Source organism: Pleurodeles waltl, chromosome 12, assembly GCF_031143425.1.
Source record: "Pleurodeles waltl isolate 20211129_DDA chromosome 12, aPleWal1.hap1.20221129, whole genome shotgun sequence".
In the NCBI taxonomy this organism is placed as follows: Eukaryota; Metazoa; Chordata; class Amphibia; order Caudata; family Salamandridae; genus Pleurodeles; species Pleurodeles waltl.
This window is the reverse complement of record NC_090451.1, coordinates 513,681,003-513,703,969: the sequence shown is the minus strand read 5'-3', so window position 1 is coordinate 513,703,969 and position 22,967 is coordinate 513,681,003. Positions and strand designations below refer to the sequence as shown.

Below are 22,967 nucleotides of genomic sequence, written 5' to 3'. Positions count from 1 at the left end.
TATTTCTGTACCTTTTGTAAGTGGTATGGACAGTGGTGGAGTCCAGAAATTATTTATTCATCCAAGTTCACAATATTCAGCACTCATTTGTCATTGGTGAAGCTTTTGCACTCCTTGATAGAGGAAAGGAAGTAGGGCACTCACTGTTGTGAATTTCTCAAAGCCTACCCTGCAAGAGAAGACTGCTGCTGAAACATCCCTTGGCCTAGAGCTTCTTTGGTGGTATGAAGGTTGCTATTGTTGCTGTTGTTGTGGCTCATATGGCCATGAGGGGGACTGAACACTCTGGCCCTGGTAGTAGCGACTGTCTAAAGGAGAACTTGAAGAAGATATTTTCTATTGGCTTAGAGCCTTCAAACATTTTGCCTCATTACACATGCTACATTCCTCATTGTTTTGCAAGCCAAACAGTATTGAGCCAGAAAGGGCAGGATTCTGTATCTTCAACAGGAGCGGCTCCTCCGTAGTAGAAGAGGAGACCCACCCCCCTGCTCAGTAAGGCAGTGAGAAAATAAAATGATAATAAATCTATTTTATTATCATTTTATTTGTCACTGTCTGACTGAGCCATGCAAGTCTAGGGTGGGGCAGGGCTAAGCTGTAGGGAGAAGGAGTGGTGGGCACTGTAAAGTGTGCATGCCGGTTTGGCCGGCCATCTTAGGACGGCCACACAGACATGCACTATTCCTGAAGAAGCGTCAAACCAGCACGCTCAGACGCTCAGGCCAATCCAGGCGCTGCTCTCTTGCTTGGTATAGAATGAGAGCAGTATCTGGATTGGAAGCATGTGCCCCAGTGACAGCTGGCAAGAGAGGAGCGATGGAGGTGGCCAACATCGGGAGCGTTAGGTAAGTTTATTCCTTTTTTAATTTTAATCCCCACCCTGACAGAACACACCCCCCCCCCCCCCCCCCCACCAGTCGTCGCCCATCCTTGATTGGCAGCAGCCACCACAGATCTTCAAGTGAGCTTCTATCAACAACCTGGATTAGCAGCACTAATCAATTGGTATGATACAAGTATCCCCTAACAAACTACTTCAGAGCAATCTCGACAACAAGCTTTTGGGAGATCAACTGCAAACTTCTGAATGGTCTCCCACAAAGATGGAAAAGTTGCTTACCTGTAATCCTACTTCTCTTCCAGGGGAATTCTCATCGAAGTCATAAGCACTGAATAGTCCAGCCCACTGGGCCTTGGAGCACATAATAAATATTAAATACAAGTTTTATTTTATTGTATATATATATATATATATATATATATACACACATACATACATACATACATACATACATACAGCCTTTAATAAAGGTATAAAATGTTCAAATAGCATAGAATTTTCATTTTAAATCAATAGGCAATCAGTAAACAACTACTGGTAAACAGAGGAAAGAGGGCACAGGCTTGTTTTACAATCTATTATAAAGGAAAATGAGAGGAAATTTGAGACGTATGTAGCCAATAGGCCGCCGCTTAAAATACGAGAGGACAAATTGGCACTGAGCCCTCAATACCTTCTAGGACCACATGTATCCCATCATGCCTCAGAGGTGACAGTTATGTCAGTCATTTTTACGGTGACATAACATTTTGTACCACAAAGTGTGCAAGCGCTGTAAATACCAAAATTCATCTGGGGAGGGTTGCTTATGACTTTGATGAGGATTCTCCTGGAAGAGAACTAAGGTTACAGGTAAGCAACAATAGTCACAAGTACTGAATACAATAGCAAGCCCATCCCACAAACCTGCGGAAGAAATATAGAATAGCAGTTGTTACAATTAACCAAAGAGATTTCCCAGGGAAGCTTATCCCACTTGGGTATCAGCTCTTGAATTTGAGTCTAGACAGTAATGTTTAGCAAAAAAATTTACATTATTACAAGTTGCAGACTTGTATAACTCAGACAAAGGTTCTAAATAGGGCAGCTGTTGCCGCTTTACCCCTGGTAGAATGGGCTTTAGGTATGACAGCTAAGTGTTTATTGGCTAACTGATATGAAACCACTATACTTGAAACAATCCTCCTGGAGATTGTTTGCTGGGAAAAAGCTATGCCTGTTCTTATGGGTCATAGTTGACCAACAGGTGATCTGTCTTTCCGATCTCATTTGTTTTATGGAAATAAAACTTTAACACTCTTTTTACATCCAAAGATTACAATACTCTTTCCACTGGTGTAGTAGGATTCAGAAAGAACATTGGTAATGAGATAGTTTGGTTAATGTAGAAATCTGAGAAAACCTTGGGGAGAGAGCTAGGATGAATTCTCATGACCAATATATGTTAGAGTGGAAAACCGTATCTGGTTCTTTGGCACACAAAGACTGAATCACACTTACTCTACATGCTGACTTTAATGCAACTAGAAAAGCAGCTTTCCAAGCGAGATGTTGCAAAGAAGCTTTGTGTATTGGCTCAAAAGAAGGACCCATGAGCTTTGAAAGTACAAGATTAAGGGCCATATGTACAAACACTTTTTCCCATAGACACAGAATGGGTAAAAACCTTTGCTACATCTGGCCCTAAGTTCACACAGAGGAGAGGAAGACCTAACTAGAGGAAACCCCTTTTTTTCAGACCTTCTAAGAAATCCTAAACTACTGGTATTTTAAAGAAAGATAAACTGCGTGGGTGACTTTCTGTAAGCTGTAATTGCTGCTAGGTGTGCCATAATAAAAGAATACTGCAGACCAGACCTTGCTAAATGGAGGAGGTAGGGTAGAATCACATTCTTTTGACCTAAAATAGGGTGAACATTGTTCTGGACACACCACAGTTAGAACCTCTTCCACTTGAAAGCATAGGATCTTCTGGGAGAAGGTCTTTTGGATTCTCTTAGAATACTCATACATCCCTCCAATAGACCTAGATGTCCATATTGGAGGAATTCAGGAGCCATGCTGTCAAGTTGAGGGAGGACAAGCGGGGATGTGGAATCCTCCCTCAAAACATACAGAAGATCCTGTCTGCATGGCAACCTCCTGTGTGGCCTCCAAGAGCAATTCCAATAAGTAGATGTGATTGTTCTTTTCCTTGTCCAACCACACTCCTTGAATCAGAAGGGGACCCATGTGAGCTCCCCATCCCTGTAAGGAAGCATCTATAATTAGTGTCTGTGCTGAAGGGTCCTTGCGAAAAGGACATGTTCTTTTGATGGGAACACCATGGGAGTGACTTGATTGCCTCCTTCGAGAGGTATAGTTTGTCTTCCCAATGATCCAAAAACTGGTTCCACTGGTCCTTGAGACATTGTTGGAAAGGTCTCATGTGAAGTCGTAGGGAACAATGAAAACGCAAGAGGCCATTGAGCCCAGCAACAAAGCTACCTTTCTCACAGATGGATTTGGGTTTCTCAGGAGATTTTGACACTTCAAAGTGATTGAGGACAGTCTCCTCTGAAGGATACACTTTTGAGGTTAGTGTGTCCAGTGTTGCCGCCAGGTAGTGAAGCCTTTGCATTGGATGCACTATGGACTTTTGGAAATTGATGTGGAGACTTAGATTTTGTAGCATCTCTACACATATTTAAAAATGTTCTCTTGCACATGATTGAGAGGAACTCTTTGTGAGCCAATAGTCCATGGGGGGCTCATTCGCTAAGGCAGAGGAGCGTCACCCCGCTGGATATTTGAAAAAGGAAAAATAAAATGATAATGACGTATACTACGTTATTATCATTTTACTTTTCCTGGGAGTAAGGGGCGGGCTGGGCTGGAGGGAGGGGGCCGGAGGAGGGCTATGCTATGCACCACAATATGCGCATGTCTGTTTGGACAACCATGTTGGTCGGCCGGACAGACATGCGCACTTTGCATGTTCTCTACCTGGCTGTATTGCACAGCTGAGTGGAGAACATCCACAGGCTCCCACTTCCAGTCTGCGCGGTGAAGCAGGCCGCTCAGACAAATCACAAAGCTGCTGTCATGGTGGTGACAGCAGCGTCGTTATTGGCTGGGAGCCTGTTTGCACCAGGAACAGGAAGGAAGAGGACAGAGGGGAAACAAACGTGTCTCTCCTCGGAGGTAAGCGTTTTATTTTTGTTTTGTTTTTTATTCCCCTCCTCCCGCCTCGTCCCGCCACACCTGTTCAGTGTCAGCCGCCACTGCAATCGCCTAAGTATGGGTAGACAAATATCTTCTTTTTCCTTAAGGCTGCTGCAATCACAGCCATACATTTTGAAAATGTTCAAGGAGTGGACTTCAGGCCAAAGGGCAGTACCTTGTGTTGGCAGTGATGCGACCCCACTCTGAAGTGTAGGAACGTCCTGTGTTTTATGATGATTGAGAAGTGGAAGTGTGCATCTTGAAGATCGATGGAACACATCCAGTCCCCCTGGTGTAGCTGTTGGTAGATTTGGTGTACAGTCAACATTCTGAATTTCTTCTTGCATATGAATTTGTTTAGTACTCTCAGGGCCAGAGTGGGTCTGAATTGTTGTTTTGGGCCTTATTACTTTACCAGGAAATAACACGAGTAGGTTCCCATTCCTTTTTGATGTTGTGGAACCTCCACTATGGCTTCTTTCTTGTATGATTTTGACTTCTTTTTGCAAGAAGGCTTGATGATGGCAACATGGATTTGTTGATGAACAGCAGAAGGAGGGGATTTGAAACGAAGTGAGTACCCATTCTGCACAATATTTAAGACCCACTTGTCTTTTGTAATGAGATGCCACTCATCCAGGAACTTTGTAATACTTCCTATCACCAGAGTGGGTAACGGAGATGAGGGAAGCGTGAACTTATTGTTTTGTTGGCGGCTGTGGATGTTCTACACATCATCTTTCCTAATGAGTCCACTTGCTTGCTGTAATTTTCAGAAGGGACTGGTGAGGAAACGACAACTGAATGAGTATTCTGAGCAGCCACTACAATCACTGAATCAGGTGGTGGATCAGCTCTCGCAAACAGAAGGTCTTGATATGGAGCTTTATATTTTTTTTTAAATGCGTGAGGAGCAGCCCTCAGAGAAGCAGGAGTCAGGAATGTCTGCATCGCTGGTTCCAACAGCCCTGGAACAAGGGGCAGTAAAGGTCTTGATACTGATCTATAGTGGACAGTTTGGAATACGACTAAAGAGGAGGTCTTATGAGTAGAGACATCTATATTCAACTTTGAAGCTCCTCTCATCAAGATATCATTGAAGGTGGTAATATTGTCTACAGGAGATACTCTCGTTCGTGGTGTATTGGACAGTTTAGGTGAGTAATCTCTGAGTAAAGATCTGGAGGTGGCAGATCAGGAAGGCGGTCTATGACGCCTATGTGTTGATCTGGAATGATGAGATCTCCTAGATCGTGTTCTTGCAGATTTTGATCTGGATCTTCGAGTAAGCAGGCTCCTAAACCTGCATGGAGATGTTGCGGTAGGAGTGTGTTTCTCTGAAAAAAAACAAAGGAGTCTCTGGAGAAACCCTAGGAGACGGTGTTCTCTTTGGAAGTGGTGTATGTGGCGTCAATCTAGACGGAGAGTACGTCCATGAGCATTCCGAATCTGAGGAGTGAAGTACAAGTCTCTTCTGTAGAGATTTTCAGCAGAGTGGAAGTAGGATGCCTGGGTGGAGCAAGAGGCCTTATCTCTCCTGCAGTATATGCAGCCTGTGCTTCTAATGACTGAGAGGTTCTTTGACTTCGTCGGTACCTGGTGAGGTGTTCTTGATGTTGATCGTGGGTCCTCCAAAGTCTTTAACGTTGACAGCTGTGACTTCGATAGACGCTGCCTGGGTGAAGCAAGTATCAATGTCATTGCATGATTTTTTGCAGACATCGACAGTGTCAATGGTGATCACGTTCTCGACGTCGATGATTGGTGTCGCTTTGACGGCGAGGTGTGTCTTGACGTTGAGTATGTGGTGAAGCCGCTCTCGACATTAACTTTGACACCGACGGCGAACAAACCAGGATCTTTTCTGCTTGTGATGTCATACCTCTCGGCGTCAACCGTGAATGACGTCTGTGGTCTCTTTCCTTGGATCTTCCTCTGTGTGAAGGCTTTTTATGTGAGGAGGGCTCTTTAGGAACACAATGATGGTCCCCAAGGACTCTTGTAGATCTAGTGGTTCCTTTCTCAGAGTCCATGTAGACTACACTTTTCCCTGTCCTTCAATGTTCTCTTGGAAAGCTTCTGGCAGAGAGGGCAGGAGTCTGGACGATGGGACTCTGGTAGACACACAATGCAGACCGAATGTGGTCTGTCGGAGTCTTCTTTTTTTCCACAGGAGGGACACTTCACAAACAGTGAAGATGGTTTGACAGTAAAAAATATGACATTTCTGTCAGAAAAAAAAGCTATTTGTACATTAGGTACGTAGATCTTTCAAATTGTAGCAAATTCTGACTGGGTTTAAAGAGCTTTTCTGGCAAAAATGTCAAAAAGCAGAGAGTTCAATGTTCCAGGATCTTAACAGAAGGAACCGGAAAAAAAGAACCAACCTGTCACCTCTAAGTCATGATGGGATACATGTGGTCTTGGAGGGTTCTAAAGGCATGCTTCCAGTTTTCCCCACAGGTTTTAAGTGGCAGCCTACTGGCTAAAAAGGTGTAATATTTCCTCTCATTTTCTTTTTAAATAGATGTTGAAAAACAGGTCTGTGCTCTCTTTACTGTGTATACCAGCAATTATTTACTGATTATCTATTGATTTAAAATGAAAATTGAAAACAATTTGGACATTTTTATACCTTTATTATAGGCTACAAACACACACACATATATATATATAATAATAATACTTTTATGTCAAATTTAACATGTGCTCCAGGGCTTCCGCAGGTGGGCAGGATTCATGAGTACTTAAGACTATTGATGAGGATCCCCTGGAAGAGAACTACAGTATCTTGCAATGACAGCTGTTATAATGGCTCTCACTGCAATTGATAGCCCTTCCAGAAATATTGATTAATTTGATCTCAATATCTGGGGAAGCACACCTCTTGCACATGGCAGAGACAATTACAAAGTCAGGCTTGTGCTCATGGCGAAGAAAAATAAGTTGCTGGTCAGGAGGTTTGTACCTTCCGAAGTGTTTGTCGTAGCAGGCATTAGACGTTTGTGTTCAGCAAGTTCTAGTGAACTCAGGACTAGAGCAGTACCTTGTAAGAAGAATGGCACCAAAGCATTTTCCTGAATACCAACACTGCTGGTAATAGAGTTTCTGAAGGAATATACTACTTCATAGTCCTACACACCAGAACATCTTAGAATGTTAAAATATCGTCTACCAAAGAAATTATACAAGTGGAACCAGAAGGAGATGAAGGCATATAAGAATAAGAGTATGAAACAGCCTATGATCCTGTGCCAAAGAGTCTCATGGAAGGCAATGGAATCCAAGGTAGAACCACTACAGGCTGATCGTCATCAGGCTAGAAAAATGGAATAGATGCCTTAGAGGGTCTAAGAGGCATTAGTATGGGTGGGTGAAGAAGCAGCATACGCTGAAGCAACACTTTGGCACTGGTGAAATCAAGGATGAGTGTACCATTAGATTCCTGGTGGGTTATGCATGCAATTTCAGTGGTTTTATAGGTGTCTACATTGGCTCATTTGCAGGAATGGTAATAACTGGGACTGCTGGTCTGTCTGGCGGCTCCTTTGGATATAAGGAGTACAATAAGCATCTCACTGGCTTTCAAATTGAAGCAGGCGACATTTTCAAGTGAAATGGCAGAAACGGTTCCACTGCCACCAAATGCCTCTACATCATTGTTCATTTCAACATCAAATGATGTTCTTTTCTTGGCATCAACCCTATTCTCAATGACAAATATGTCAGCACCATACTGGTCTTTGATGTTGAGAACTTTGACATTGACCAGGAAGATGGAAGCCTTTTTCTCCTGATGGATCTTTCCCTAAAGGGGCCCTTTGGAGTAGTGGGCATAGTGGCTGTGGGAGAGGTACTTTCCCTAGCCACCCATTCTGCTTTCTGTGCTGCCTTCCTTGATATGACATCTTCCAGTTTAGCTGGGGATGGGTAGACATCCATGCTTTAAATTTATTTTTCTACATATTCTGGTATAATTTACAATTCTTAGCGTAATGTGAAGCTAGTAGGAAACCTGCACACTTGGTGTGTGGGTAGGAAACAGCCTTCTTTCTCCAATGAAAGGGACACTTTCTTTTAGATGACAAACAGGTGGAAAGACAGAATGACATAAAAAAATTAGTAAAAGGTGAATCTGTCAAAGTCTCAAAGAAAGAAATCTCTAACAAAGGGTTACAAAACCACTGTTGTGTTCAGACATCCTACTCCCACAAGACGGCTAAAAAATATTGACTCAGTGTGGAAAATGCCATTGCAAAGCATTGTGGGCTATGGAAACTGTTGGTTTTCTTAAAGGGACAAGGTGTATTTTTTGTGTATGACATACAGGTTGCCCTTCAGGGTGCATTTTCCATCATTTTTACTTTTGTTTTCAGTTGCTCCTTTAACGGAGTCGTATGTTATGGCTTGTGCTGCAACATAGTTTCATATATTTTCTAATGATAATTTTAAATACTTCAGTCTGCAAAAATTTTGAAAAATGAGCCCATTGGAAAAATTAGCCTATGAGAGGCTAAATATGGAGATTGATTGTGCTAAAATGAAATGACAGTTTGTTTACAATTTGTTTTTATATACAGTGAAATGGAATAATGAAGATTCAATGATGCTGAACAATCTAAGACACTACAACTAAAACACCAGATGTATATGTCTCACAATTATATCTCATGGGTCTCACATTGTGTTATCAAGCTGAGTTAGACATTACCTAGTATTGCTGACTTCTGACACCAAGCTTAAGGCACCAAAGTACTGCAATCTTGGGGATAAACACCCTCCAAACCACTGAGCTGAGCACAAGTGCTAGAAGCCCATCTCCACCAACACTAGGCAGGAATATCACCAATAGGACAGCCTCCTGGATCCTATGGGTCCCAACATCCAAACAAAGTACCTCTGACTACTAATTCATGCCAGCCAAGTCCATTAACACTGCCACTGTCCCAAGCATTCTGCAATAGAATAGCTTCATGGGACCCACATAAGTAGAGAGCCCTGACTATTATCTGAGACATTTCATTTTATTTATTGTGTGACTAATAAAAGTAATTAAAATGCTGTGCAGAAAGGCATATTGTGCTCATACAAACGTGCAATCAAAAATACAAATGCATTACTGGACTACTAGTCACTTTAAAACATAGACATCTCAAAATAATCATCACCAGGCATCAAGATTTTGAAAGTTTGTTAGGCTGTATGAGGTGCTGACCCAAATGATAAGTCTAACAAGTTTGCACAGCAGAAGTAGAGTTGGCCATGAACAAATGATATGTGTCAGAGATTCCGATCAATAGCCCCAGCCTCTACAGCACTTGCATGACCGATCATTAAGAGATTTCAAAGCTTGTGGAACTCAGATCATTTAACACCAGGCAGAGCTCCGTGTCCCCAGTGCAAAAGCCTTACCAGATGTACGCAGATGCTAAGATCAGCATTACTCTTTTACAGCCGTGAGTGCCATAAACAAGCACCACAATGAATTAAGTTTGCCAGACATGATGCACTATAATTATCAGTGGTGCTGAACTCTAGTGTGCTAGAGTCCCCTAAGGACAATGCATCTATACTGACTTTTTTGCCAACACCTTTCAGCATAAACCTTTACAACGGTTTCAAATCTTGACTGATCTAACGTGACAGCAATGAAAGATCAGACTTGAAGCCTGAGCTCTGAAAGAAGTTAATTCCTTGCCTCTTTATGGTCTACAGAGACACACAGTGGAAAGTCTGTTCACAAGCCACTTTTCGCCAAATCTCTCACATCTCTTCACATTTTAAGGAAGCAGTGGAAAGCAGGAATGAAGTCCGAAACATCCACTGTAAACCTGATATTTACACAGACCCATGACTGATAGTGGACGACAGACTGGGCTAGGGAAGCTCTTCAGTTCCTACATATTGAGTGGAGAAGAGAGCTCTGAAGAATGGGGAAAGAAGGACATATTGCAGGTGGGAGTTACAGGATGTAGTGGAATGCAGGTGGAACTGACATGCAGGATTGCACATTAAAACCTACCCTGTCAATCTTAGATGTACACAGAGCTATGACTGACAGTGGATGGCTGACTGTACCAGCAGATGGGGAAAGGAGGACAGATTGTGGATAGGGGTTACAGGACGCCAAATATTTTTTTTTATACTGAAAGGGGTGGAGGAGCGTTTCCAAGGGTGGATTGAGGAGGAGAGGGGGAGGCAGGAAAGTAGCCATTTTTACAATTTGGATATCAGAGTGAGAGGAGAGACCATAGCTATGTGATTTGAATTTCAGATTGAGACAAGAGAACTTAACTTTCGGTTTTGGATTTCAGATTGGGAGGAGAGAATATAGCTATAGGTTTGGATTTGAGATTGAGAGGTTGGCATGCATGGTATTCAATGCTGGACCAGACCAAATGCTTAGGACCCTTTTAACCTTGTGCTGATAGACCCTGGCAGAGGAAGAAAACTTGAGGAGGGGTCGGGACAGGAGGAGGGTATGCAGAACATAAATTTGTAGATGGATATTTGTCAATAAAGTGGAGTTTCCCACCCCGGGCTATCAAATGACATCTTAGACCATTATAGCTTCGCTCCTGTAGCCTATTTGATATCACTAAGACCTATCAGTGAATACCCCTTTACTGCAATTACCATATCTAATTCTGAATTTTTCTGACCTTTGATTCAAAGGTTAGGATTTTACTGTAGATCCTTTTCGGTATCCCTTATATGAATGGTTGCACATCATGAAACCAGGAACCACTGCATCGGAAGGACCACCTTATTGCAAGGGGCATTATAATAAAGATACATTTTTAATATACATATATTTGTAGTTGTTTTTATTCTCCTACTTTAATTTTAACATTTTGAAAATGTGTTAATGTACATTCTAAATATGTTTTCCTTATTATGTATACTGTTTGTGCCTTTATAGTGGTGGTAAACCCTCCAACTCTACTTTTCTTTCTTTTACTTTTTGGGAGTAACTCCCACATAAGCTATTTCAATACACAAACATAACTGTGCATGCACAGTCCCTTTTTCCTCATTCATGCAGCCTGTTATAAATAATTACACTGTCTGCTGCTGTTTTTCTGTGCAGCTGCCCAGTTTCTCTGTGACAGTTTTAGGAGCTGCGCCAACATATTTCTCCCAAGTTCATATTCCAAAATTGTGGCAATATTGCACACTCAAACCCTTCACATGCATCTACTTCAGCATCTCCTAGAACTTTACCAGCCCTTGTTTTCTCTTTCCCTATAGTCTCTATGTACCTCTTAAACTAGAGGCAGCCAATGTACATTCAGGACTGTTAGATCCATGTCATATGTTTAGGATAACTATAGACTATTTCCATCTAGATTTATTTATGGAAAGTTATTTAATGTTTAAATGGTGAACATATGTATTGATATGGTCTTGAAGTACTGCAGTGCACATCAAGTACTCCAACACTTATCATCTGATTCTGTCTCATTTCAATCACTTCAAACAATATGATTATACATTGTGCACCAGCCACCCAGTCTCAAACTTGTTCTCTCTGTTATCTTTCCTCTTCACTTGGTTTCCATGCCCAGTACCTACCTATCAGAGCTGCCAGAAGCAAGAAGAAATTCATTTGGATGAAATTCCACAATGTTAACTGGTCCTGTATGTTCTGTGAAGTCTGCCAAAACCTTGCCCACAGTCAGGTCCCAGAGCTGATAGACAAAGTGAGAGGTAGGTATAGTTAATCCAAAATGGTGATGTTCAAGTACTTGTGGGGTAGTATTCACTAAATCAAGAAGAACATTTTAATCACTATATCAACAAGATAAGGTACTAGCAAAATCATCAGTAAAATTACTTAATTTAGCAATCCTAATGCATACCAACGAATCTAGCTTTTAATTTTAGAACATCAGAACTGCAGTTTACTAAACAATGTGTCTTGTTGTAACAAGAAGATAACTAAAGAATGAGATAGGTTTCCTAAAGGGAACCCTCTACCCTCTGGATGTAATTGTTTGTGAGATGGAAATTCTTCATAAAGTTGCAGCATTTATCTCAATATGAGAATAACATATCCTTTCGACATGATCATCTAGTATCTGAAGGTGCTCTCTGAAGATATCCTCTGACTGAAAGCTGTAAATAATTCAAACACAGGCAGCCTAGTTCAATTTTTTTTAAGTGTTGCTCACTGCTATAGAGCTCGAGTATTGTACTGTATGTAAATTCATATAGCGCTTACTACCCTTGCCAAGACGCTGAAGAGAGTTACAGCAATTACCAAGCTTCTGTGGAACTCAAGGTTAACAGCTAATGCAATAGTTATTGATTATCATTGGCTAGTGGTTTATTCTTTCACATCCAAGGAAATCTCTTCATTCATTTCCTGCAGTTTCTTTGTGGTAAATTAGACTAATAAGAGTTACGTATGAACATTGGTGGGGGGCTATGTGAGGTAGTGTTAATGGAACAGTTTAAAAGAAGGGGAGGTTGTGGTGTATGACACAAGGTGGAGGAAATTTGCAGAAATACAGTAAGTGAGATTAAGGGAGACAGGCATGTGACTTTAAGAACGGTATATTCAAAGAGAGAAGGATGGAGGCAAGGAGGTTGCCACTCAAAAAAAGAAAAAAGATGAACAATTGAAAGTTTTAAGTCAAGGTCATGCAGGGTCTTTAGAATGCAGAGGGAGGAGGCTTTTTGTTATGTATCTGAAAAATGGAAGAGAGAAAAAAAAAAATTGTATGTGAGTTAGTGCTACTTTAATTATGCAGACCGGCACTAAAATCATTTGAAAGGTCTGTCCGCTGCTAGGATTGATTTTTGTTGGGATGGTGAGGGTGTGTGGTATCCTCACTTATTTTGACATTATACTAATCTTGTGGGTGTACAGAGGCCTAGGTCTAGGTCTAGGTCTAGGTCTGTCCCTGACCAAGGGAGGTCCAGGACTTGTCCAGTGACCTGGACAGGTAACTCTTTGGGCACTCAGAGTGGACTCAGAACTACTGCCCCTGTATTTGCAGGGGTGTGGAATTTAATAAGATATCTACTTGTCCATGGGAAAGGTTGCTTCTTAAATCTACACTTGTCCTGTAAATAAATCTACTTGTCCCTTTGGTGCCATGCAGTGCGGCAACAAATTATGGCAGCACTCTCATTATGTTAGAGCTCTGATAATAGCCATCATGCCAAGGCTAATTCTATAGTGGAGCTTGAATACTTGCAATTTCAGTCACTTCTATAGCAATTTCCTCATTTTGCTACCTTTCCACAGATCTACGTACTGGCGCTGGAGAAAACAGTAAGCAAAAGTTCCAGGGCTGGAATGCCTTTGAATTTGCAAACCTACTAACTTGCATGTTTTAAGGATGTTCACTAGCCCTTCTCTAATCTTTTCTATAAACTGAGAAAGGTTGGAAATGTACTCAAAACAATGGCAGAAGTAGAAGTTCTTCCAGGATTGGGAAAGAAGTGTTTGGAGTCCACGTGAACCTGTAAATGCTCAATAGATTTTCGCATCAGCAAATCTACACATGTATATTTGCTTGTGCTAAAATACAGTTCACAAATATTTTCTAGGAGTATGATTTCCAGGACTACTTCTGTAAGTTCTTGTGAATTCATGAAAGCCATTAATTCACTGCACTTTTGTGACTTTTTAAGAATTGGGTCCTTAATTAGGTCTGGTGTTGACCAAGACATTTTGTTTTTTATTAAAATTCTATTTCTCGCTCTATATAATGAATGGCTTTACTGTGAGTGATCACATTCTGCTGTTCCATAAGGAGCATATTAGCACACAAAGTAGTTCTGTTCAGTGCATGGAACTACTGTGGCAATCAGTGGCGTAACGAAACTGGAGGGGGCCCATCTGTAAAGAACACAGAGGGGCTCCCTTCTCCAGACCCACTCAGGGCAGGTGCTGTGCTGAGGGGGGCCCATGGAGGGGTCCCCCGCACTGCAGGGGCTGTGGGACGTTTGTTACACCACTGGTGGCAATGTGTGCTTTTTGAGACCCAAAAACGTTTTTTGCTCTTTGCTAGTGTTTGTTACAATGGTGAGGGCCTGGCAGCTCCCACAACAATAGTGTTACAAAAGTAATGTCAAAACAAGGCATGCATTGACTAAACCGAAAGACTCACAACAAATGTCAGATCAGTTGGCTTTGCCAGTGCTTGTTTATTTTCATGCTTCCTGTAATCTTGTTGAAAATGGTTACACATATTTTCCATTAGGAAATTTTTGGGAAATACTAGCATGCATCAACACATTTTACTAAATGACGCTTCAAAGTAATGGCACCTAATTTCATGGAAGTGAAACATTTTTTTTCTGAACATTTTAGTTTGGAAGCAAATAATTATCAGTCTTGCTTACAAGCGTCTGCAAAACATTTGCATCTAATCAGAGAGCATTCTGGGAGCATTATACTTAGCTTCATATTGTTAAACTTTTCAAATGTGTGGACTTTTTTTTTTTTTACTGGAACCACTGTCAGTAGTGCAATGTAACCTTAAAATGTTTATTTGCAGCGCTCACCATAATAATAAGGGCTTTTCAATAATGAACCATAAATACAAGTTCGAACACAATTAACATACGGAGACACATATTACCTCAACTACAGACAGTACCTTCTTTATAAACTGGCAGCCAAAGGGTTTGTGCTGCAGGGGGTTGGGCCTACTTGTCCCTAGGACAGCGTAAACAAGAAAACATGTTGCCCTTGACCCAAACAATATGTCCCTGGCGTGGGGTGTTAGGAGTTGAACATACCTGCTTTGGTATAGTACATAATGAACAGTGGCAGCATATCATGTTTTATGGTTAATATAGTTAAGCAGACTTTTTTATTTGTGTCAATGAGTGTGTGGCCTACTAGTCATTTTCATGTGTTGTGCTCTTATGTTAAAAACCTAGAATCTTGTGCTGACATCTGTGTGTTAGTAGAGTGTGTGTGCATGCACAGTATGCATACAGCACGTACAGTAGTAGGACTGTGTTTGTATGTACCAGTTTGAGTGCTGAAAACAGTCTCTGGTTTACCATGGCACAAGATGGAGGATTAGGACACCTTTTCAGTCAGTGGAATTGTACTGCCTACATTCCTGATGCAGGCGCAGCTGATTCCATCTTCACTGTGCACAGGGTGTGAGTGCTCCACTTTGGAAACAACCCCAGTTCTACCTGCTGTTGTAAGAATCACTTTACACAAAGGCTGTCTCTGGATAGCAGCCTTTGAAGGACACTTGACAATAAAGCAAGCATCTTCGCAGTCAAAATATTGATGGCTACTACATGCAGTACTGTGAGTCCGGACCTGGATTAACAAAAAAAAAAAACTGAGGCCCCCTGGATACAGATAATTGTTTCCCCTGTTCGGCACCCCTTAAGTAAACTAAAAAATAACGGCTTTGAGTGAATGTATGACAGAGAGTATGATGGAGGTTTATTAATAAGTGTATGATTGCTGGGGTGGGTACAGGCTTATCTAAATGTATTTTGGTATGTTCGATCAATGTGAATTGAAAGAAAATGTATTTGTGGGGATTTGGAGAACTAGAGCCCAATAATGTTTGGCTCAACTTTGTCCAAAGTCACAGAGAAACCGGAGTAAGCAGATGACCAACACTCTTGATAACATGGATTTGGTGGATTGGTCCCAAGTTGCTTTTCAGGCCAGGCACAGCAGATGCATATCTAGTGACCACCCCTGACGAACTAGGAACTACAAGAGGTTTTGTTCTCCCTTGTGGATTTACATTTCTTAGCTTGTGCATTTAAATCTCACAGCCCCCTTTGACAGTTCACCAGGCAAGGGTCACCTTGATCAGCTCATCTCTGACAAGTTCAAATTCCTCCTTTATGGCAAGATGGAGATTGTTGCACTCCCCCCGTTCTGAAGTGCACAGATACTAGAGCTTTGTGGGATGCTGCTGGGGTTGCGCTATCTCCCATCTTGTTTAACGTTTATGCTAATACTGTGGGAGCGGTGACTCACAGCTTTGGCTTCAAGGCCTTCTTCTAGGCCAACACTCAACTGTTACTCAGATTGCACTGGCTGCGTGAGTGATTGGCCAAGAATTTCTTTAAATAAGCACTAATAAAATAAAGAATATGGAGACTGGGAGCAAGCTCTCTTTTTGGCCTGGAAGGCTTTGAGAATTAGGCCTTCTACCCTTGATAATGTTGCAGTACTTGCCAGTACAGCAAAAGTTCTTGGAGTGGTTTGACAGCAATTTGAGTTTTGAGGCCTTTATTTAGAAGAGACGATGTGGTCTAAAATCAGATCACATCTTTTACCACACAGAAGCAGGGTACCCAAGTAGCCCAGTCATTAATTCTGGCTCATATGAATTACAGAAACACAATATCAGTATGTCCCACCATGGTATATTTGAAGAAACCTTAGCACTTACAGAATCTGGCAATTTGTTAATTTGTGGCCATCGAAAATCTGACTTGATACAAGAGGCACAGTGGTCTATATATTGGTTTCCCATCAGGCAACGCACCAGCTTAAGATACTCTTTCTCATAACGAGTGCTCTTTACCAAAGTGGAAAGGTTTTGTCTGTCGCCAACATTCCTTTTTCTACCTCTTCTCCTAGACACTGCTCCATGTGTCTGCTAAAAATTCTGTGTTTCAAGAAAATCCAATGTGGAGGGAGAGATTTTACAGCACTGGGGGCACAACTGAGGAATGCTGTTTCTTGCCGTTTTAGACAGATAACTCCCTGTTTCAGAAGCACCTTAAAACATATATTTTTTGCTAACTGACCTTGACTCTCTATCCAACTCAACAAGATGGGCTCCCGAACAGGCATGTAAGCATTGTGACCAGGTAGAATGTGAAGAAAAAGAAACTCCTCTCATCATACTACCATGATTATATAAATCACTAATCTTGCTGCTGATGCTGTAAAATCTCTTGAAGGTTCCATCAGTGAAATCTATGAGCAAACCTAATGATGCCTCAAGGCTTTAAGTGCACTATGTATTACGAGTTTTAATTTAACAGAGCATATGATAGTGTCACTCGTATTGGAAGTGCCTGTAACAAATTTTAAGTACCTTAGGAAAGTCTACATCATACTTTACGAAAGCCCATTGGAATTAAACATTCCCTTCTTCTCGGTATTGTATACCATTTTCCATCTATTTAAGATGATGATAGTAACCTCAATACACTTAGAGAGTACTAGAGAGAGAGACTCATTTAATTGGTCACACAGACTGCATTTTACCTATCTTACAGGTTAAGGCATCTGTGGCAGAGACATTTGTCTGCTCAGCATTTCCCCTGGTATAACAGTAAGATAGCTCTGGTCATTAAAGCACTTGCTGATGAAATATGCGTGCAGTCTGGTCACAGGTCTGACTCATGATAAAATATGATGGCGTGTTAATGTGCTTAATGGAAAAAACAATGCGTAACATGCAGTTCACATATTTGTATTTTATGCAGCTAGCTCAGTGAATTATTGCTTCTGCTGCAGAGATCTTTGTGTTACCTGCAGGATACACAGTCCAATCCTTGCAATATAGCTTAATGAGTTATGAACCAGCATCAAAGAACCGTGTCAAAACAGTGCCAATATAGTGCATGAATGTTTTACTTTGGTCTATTATGTATTACCAGTTATGTACTTAGAATAAAGGATCTTGAATAAGGGTGTGATTGACCACAGTATGTTTTCTTATAAAGGGATATCCTGTGTAAGGATATCCTGTGAAATAGTCAGTTCTCATTATTAAAACCTTACAGAAGGGTGTAGTAGTTTGAAAGATGTTGCCTCTCCTACCTTCACAGTGTGATCATCTGCACATGACGCTAACCATTTTCCATCAGGACTGAATCGGAGACACCGCACTGGTTGTGTGTGGCCCTATATTTATAAGAGTGAGGCAAAAAAATAAAATAAATGAGGTGCACAGCAATTACATTTGACCAATAAACAACAGAGTATACCATGGACTTATACTATAAGGTATTCGCAAAGATGGGAAGATGCCATGCTTCTGAAAGATCAGCCAAAGGCTTCAGACTGAGGTACACTAAGGAAAGACTGCCAAATAAGACACAAGGTGAAATCAGCAACTGAGAGAAAGACGTTTTTGTGAACAAATTGGTTAGTGATTTAGAGGGGCGAATATACATTATACTATGCTCTTATAGAGAAATAACTATACAAGAGAGGAGGAACAGTGAGACCATGCATAAAACGTTAAGTAAAGACTTTAAACTCCCTAGGATGTTAAACCAGAACATGTAAGACTGCAATAGTGTAGGCCACTATAATAGGCTGGTAGCAATAGGTAAACAATGTGGGGGCATAAACCATAGCTCATATTTTAGATAGGGAAAAAATGAGAACCAATGGCAGGGAGTGACTCAGAGCAAAGAGTGCAGTATACTTACAAATAATAAAATGGACTACGGATAAAACAGTGAAACAGCAAGCAACCGTGTAGCAGGGTTCAGAAAGCAAGCATTGCACAAAACTTGATTGAACAGAACAAAATCAGCAATGCAGGCCTTTCTTAAACAGTTAACTCTAGAAGTGTAAATCCCTTTATTCCCCCACTTAAATCTCTCAGGATCCCACAGTCTACCAACGACAAATATCATCACCCATATTAAACTCCAGAGAGAAACCCCCATTGTCTACTTCAAACTCTTTCCCAATCAGAAAACGTGTCCTCTCTAATAGTAACAAATCTTAAAATAAGCATCACCTTTAGTATCCAAAGTTACTCCAAGAAAGAGCAGTTCGATCTCCCGCAAATGCATGAGAACATAATAATCAACTGCATGCCGGCAATACTTACCTTGTATCGAAAAATGCAACCTTTTCTCCTGATGTCCCAGATCTGCAATCAAGACAGTGATCAAAGGTAAGAGCAGAGCCAATATAAAGAGCAGAGACAAACACAACACATACTGCATCACATTTCCTGTAGCAGGGACAAATGTTGGAGAAGATAATTCTAGCTCAGAGTGATCAGCCTTATGGTGATGATGAAAAATGTTATGCTGATTATAACATTCTCAATGCAAGCTTGACTATTCTTTATTCATTTTCTTTCTTCATCTATGTAAAGTATGTTTTATAAGAAATATACTAGATTAGTACAAATACGAAAGCCCTTGTGACAAAGAGATTTTTAAGGTCAAAATATGTGCATTGTAAAAGCTGCAAACAAGCCAAGAATCCATAAATGAAAATCAGTCGAGTATACATAAATGAGGGTAATACAGAGTACAAAACAATGGCTTATAAGACCATTTCAATAGCTTATGGGTCTCATTTGGGTTGCCTTGTGAGTTTTAAAAGGATCTTAAGTTTACAGCAATCTTTGGAAGATCAAAACGAGAGCAAGGTCAACAGACCAGATATTCTGGCTGCCACCGTGATGGTGCAATTGCTGGAACAATTTTTTTTTCCGGCACAATTACTCTAAACTTAATGCATGATTGATACTCTGCACATAATTCTCCCAGCTGGCATAAAGATTCACATATCATTTCTTCAGTTGGTAGCATTGAGCCTGCAATACACCTTAACTGCCAGAGCTAAAGACTGTACGTTAAACAGAGTGACATTGATGACATTTTGCAAGGTTTAACAAAATAAAAATGGAACTGCTATACTACATACTTCATCCACCCTCGATATCAGGGATTTCTCCCTACTGCAGCTAACTAGCACTGCATTATGCTGAACATCAATCCACAATTGAATGTAAATGTAATACTATCTTATTTTTAGATGTTCTGATCCATTCACTGACCAAGCAACTGGTGATAGTGCATGTCAAATAATTAACCAAAACTATTTGAGACAATTGATTTTCTTTTTATATTAAGCATAATAGTGTTTAATGCAACTATTGCAATATTCATGAATACATGATTGAAGTTTTTGTTAATCAAATGTGAAGTCGTTTAATTGACAATTGCTTTTAAGGGTTAGTATTTGACATATGGAGGAGCAGGAGCAGTTGTAAAGATTATCCTGTGATGCCCTGATGAAGGAGAGAAGGCCAGAGACTCGGTGCATTAGGCACCATCATGTTGATGAAAGACAGAAAGCAAACAAGCACAAACGCAAACTTTAAAAGACATCATGGGTGTGATTACATTTCCAGCAAGTTCTATGCTAACTCATTTTGGAGGTATAAATAATTTTGTTAGTCAAATAAAAAATTTACAACAACAATTTTATTCAGACACTCATTTTCCTGATTATAGTTTGCAGTTCTCTTCATTTTAATGGTAGCTTAAACGACAATGGATTATATTAGCTCAGCCCTTGTTCAGTCGATTGTGATTTAATAAGACTATGGTTGGAACCTGCATTCTAGATGTCAGATTAACCGAATTATATAAAGAGAAGCTGAAGACAAAACCTTGTCATTGTTGAGAACAAAGGGACATAAGTATAATTATTAGAAATATTAATTACCTAACTGCGATTCTCTGCAAATCGCAATTAGGTAATCGCTATTCCTAATGAATGAAACTCCATGAGTTTTATTTAGTGTTTCCAAATGGGTCACAAATCGACCTACCTCATTAATATTCATGAGGCAGGTCACAATTTGCGACCCATTAGGAAACGCAAAACTCTGAGGGGTGGAGGCCTGCTGGGGTCAGCATACCATCATGTCCGTGATTGCTTTTGAAAAGCAGGTTGTTCCTTGAGGACCCCTTCCCATTTGCAAATGGGTAACCACCTACTTGAAGAAGATGGTAAAATGAGAATGTTTTGCAACTGCATTTTGTTCACAAAACATTCCTACATACCACTGCGATTTGGTATTAGGAAGGGATGCCCTGAACATGCCCCTTTTTAATACCGAATCACTATGTATTCACAATTCCAAATTGCCATTTGGTAACATGTTACAGAATTACAAATTGGAAATACATCCCAAAATGCATTTTACTGGTCGCAAACGGCCCAATTCTGCATATTGGGCCATTTGCGACCGGTAAAATGCATGCTACTTATGGCCCATAGTGTCTTTTGTGCCCACCTTTGAGTAATAAACACTGGGGATTCAGACACATTTTATGCAGCATTAACTTTCCTGTAGGCATTGCACATTTGTTGTTTTAGAGAAGCTGTATGCATATGGGCCAATTGCCTTTTCCGTTGTATGCATAGTTGGATTAAAGGAAGTTTGAATATAAGAAAAATAAATTAATCTAAATCTTGGCAGACATGTATTTACTTGTGGTTAGTGTGTTGGAATAATTTAAGTGATTTATTGAACATTTATGCCCCCCCATTTGCTGGAAATCCATGACTGGATGTTGAGGTTTAGCCTTAACGTGTGAAAAGTTCTGTTTAATTTTTGTTCAATGTTGACCTGCTTATTTGCATGTCAATAACAATTAACAAACCTCATGATGATGTCTTTTAACTGACTTATCAGAAAAGTGCACCAGTACTGAATGCTTGATTTATTTTTTCTCCACTGGCTTTGAAATTCCTTATAGTGCGAATCATCCAACTCCTGCTTCTCCCATTCCTCCTATAAGCAGAACTTATTAAGGAAGCGAAAACAAGTTTGTTGAGGTAAAAAAGTGTTTATGTCTGGGAACTCTGCTTTCCAATACAATGGTCCATGTAGGAGCCAATTGAGAGTAAGGTGCCTCCTTATTATAAGAGGAGATTTACTTTCTGGACAATTAGAAATATATTTTCTTTTTAAAACGAATCAATTTTTATTCCAATCATGCTGTATTTGTGTTTAAGAAATGCATTTCAACATCTGAACAAAATTAGCTTATGAGACAGAAGTGAGACAGCAAATTTTGAGGAATACGCCAAGGTGTTAGCGCCCAATAGGGCGATTAGAATTCCCCTGGTTCTAGGGTAATAGAAATATGCCAAAGGGTCTAGAGATAAAAGCACGTAACCATCCATTTTAACTGACACAAAAATCTGGAAACTCTGTTATGAAGAAAACAAAGATAAAAAAATGGAGGGTTAACATTTCTTCTCATGGCGTTATCATCCGTCCTCCAGCTCTACTCATCTGTGAGAACACAAAGAAAAAGAATGGTGGAGAGATATACATAAGCTCTTCACCACCATCTCTAGCATGATGTGTTCTAAAGGCAGTCACTGAGAAGAACCATTGAACTGAAAGCCACTCACTAAGAGATTCATCTACCCGCAGCAGAGATTACAAAAATAAAAAATAAAAATAAAAAAGTGCATGTAGTATTAGATACCTGTCCACTGATAATTGTAAGTGAGTTTTGCTGAAAGCCAAAAAGATGAGCGGAGGGCCTCTTGGAATTGGAGAACATTTTCCTTCACCTGTTGCGCCTTAGCACAGACTAGTACGCATGCACACATCTCACCCAATCCAACCATCACCAATACTGATCCATACATCAGCAACAAACTCACCTTAATACCAGAGTCCACTGAACCAGAAGCTACAATTTCTGTAAAGGGGTGAAAATCCAGGCTACAGATATTGGCTTTGTGCCCTGGTAACGGTCGAACAGCTGATGAAAGAAAAAGACAATGGACAATGAAGGCGTTAACTCTTTAGATACCAGGAGCAACGGTTTCTCACCCATTCTTGTCAGTATCCAAAGGGATGGGGGAAATGGTGGGTTAGAGGAGAGTGATAGACAAAGGAATGCAAGTGAGAGGGTGCTTACAAGAGAAAGCAAAAGAAATAACAAATGTGCAGCATTTTAGGTATAAAATGGGTCAAAGATGGACACACAGAACTTGGCAAGGGGCAAAGACAGAACAAATCTTTGGGCAGTGTTATTGTAAGTGAAGCAGGCCATAAAAAATAAATTCTACAGCAAAAAGGACAGGAAGATGGCAGGAAAAAAAGAAGAGCATGAAGGCAGAGAGCAAAAGCAGATACATGATGTTGGGCAGGTTACAGCACACACT

The 22,967-nt window shown here is 40.6% G+C and overlaps 1 protein-coding gene across 7 annotated transcripts in view; it reads right to left on the bottom strand.

Moving 5' to 3' along the window:
* The window catches only part of KATNB1 (katanin regulatory subunit B1), a 434,067-nt gene that overhangs the window by 338,000 nt on the left and 73,100 nt on the right, over nt 1-22,967 (bottom strand). For all 7 annotated transcript variants that reach the window (XM_069217361.1, XM_069217365.1, XM_069217360.1 and 4 more), the window contains 4 exons: nt 22,461-22,561; nt 18,862-18,903; nt 17,835-17,918; nt 11,624-11,739 (listed from right to left, as the gene is read on the bottom strand). In XM_069217361.1, the coding sequence (XP_069073462.1) occupies nt 11,624-11,739; nt 17,835-17,918; nt 18,862-18,903; nt 22,461-22,561 (343 nt within the window). The remainder of the gene's footprint in view (nt 1-11,623; nt 11,740-17,834; nt 17,919-18,861; nt 18,904-22,460; nt 22,562-22,967) is intronic.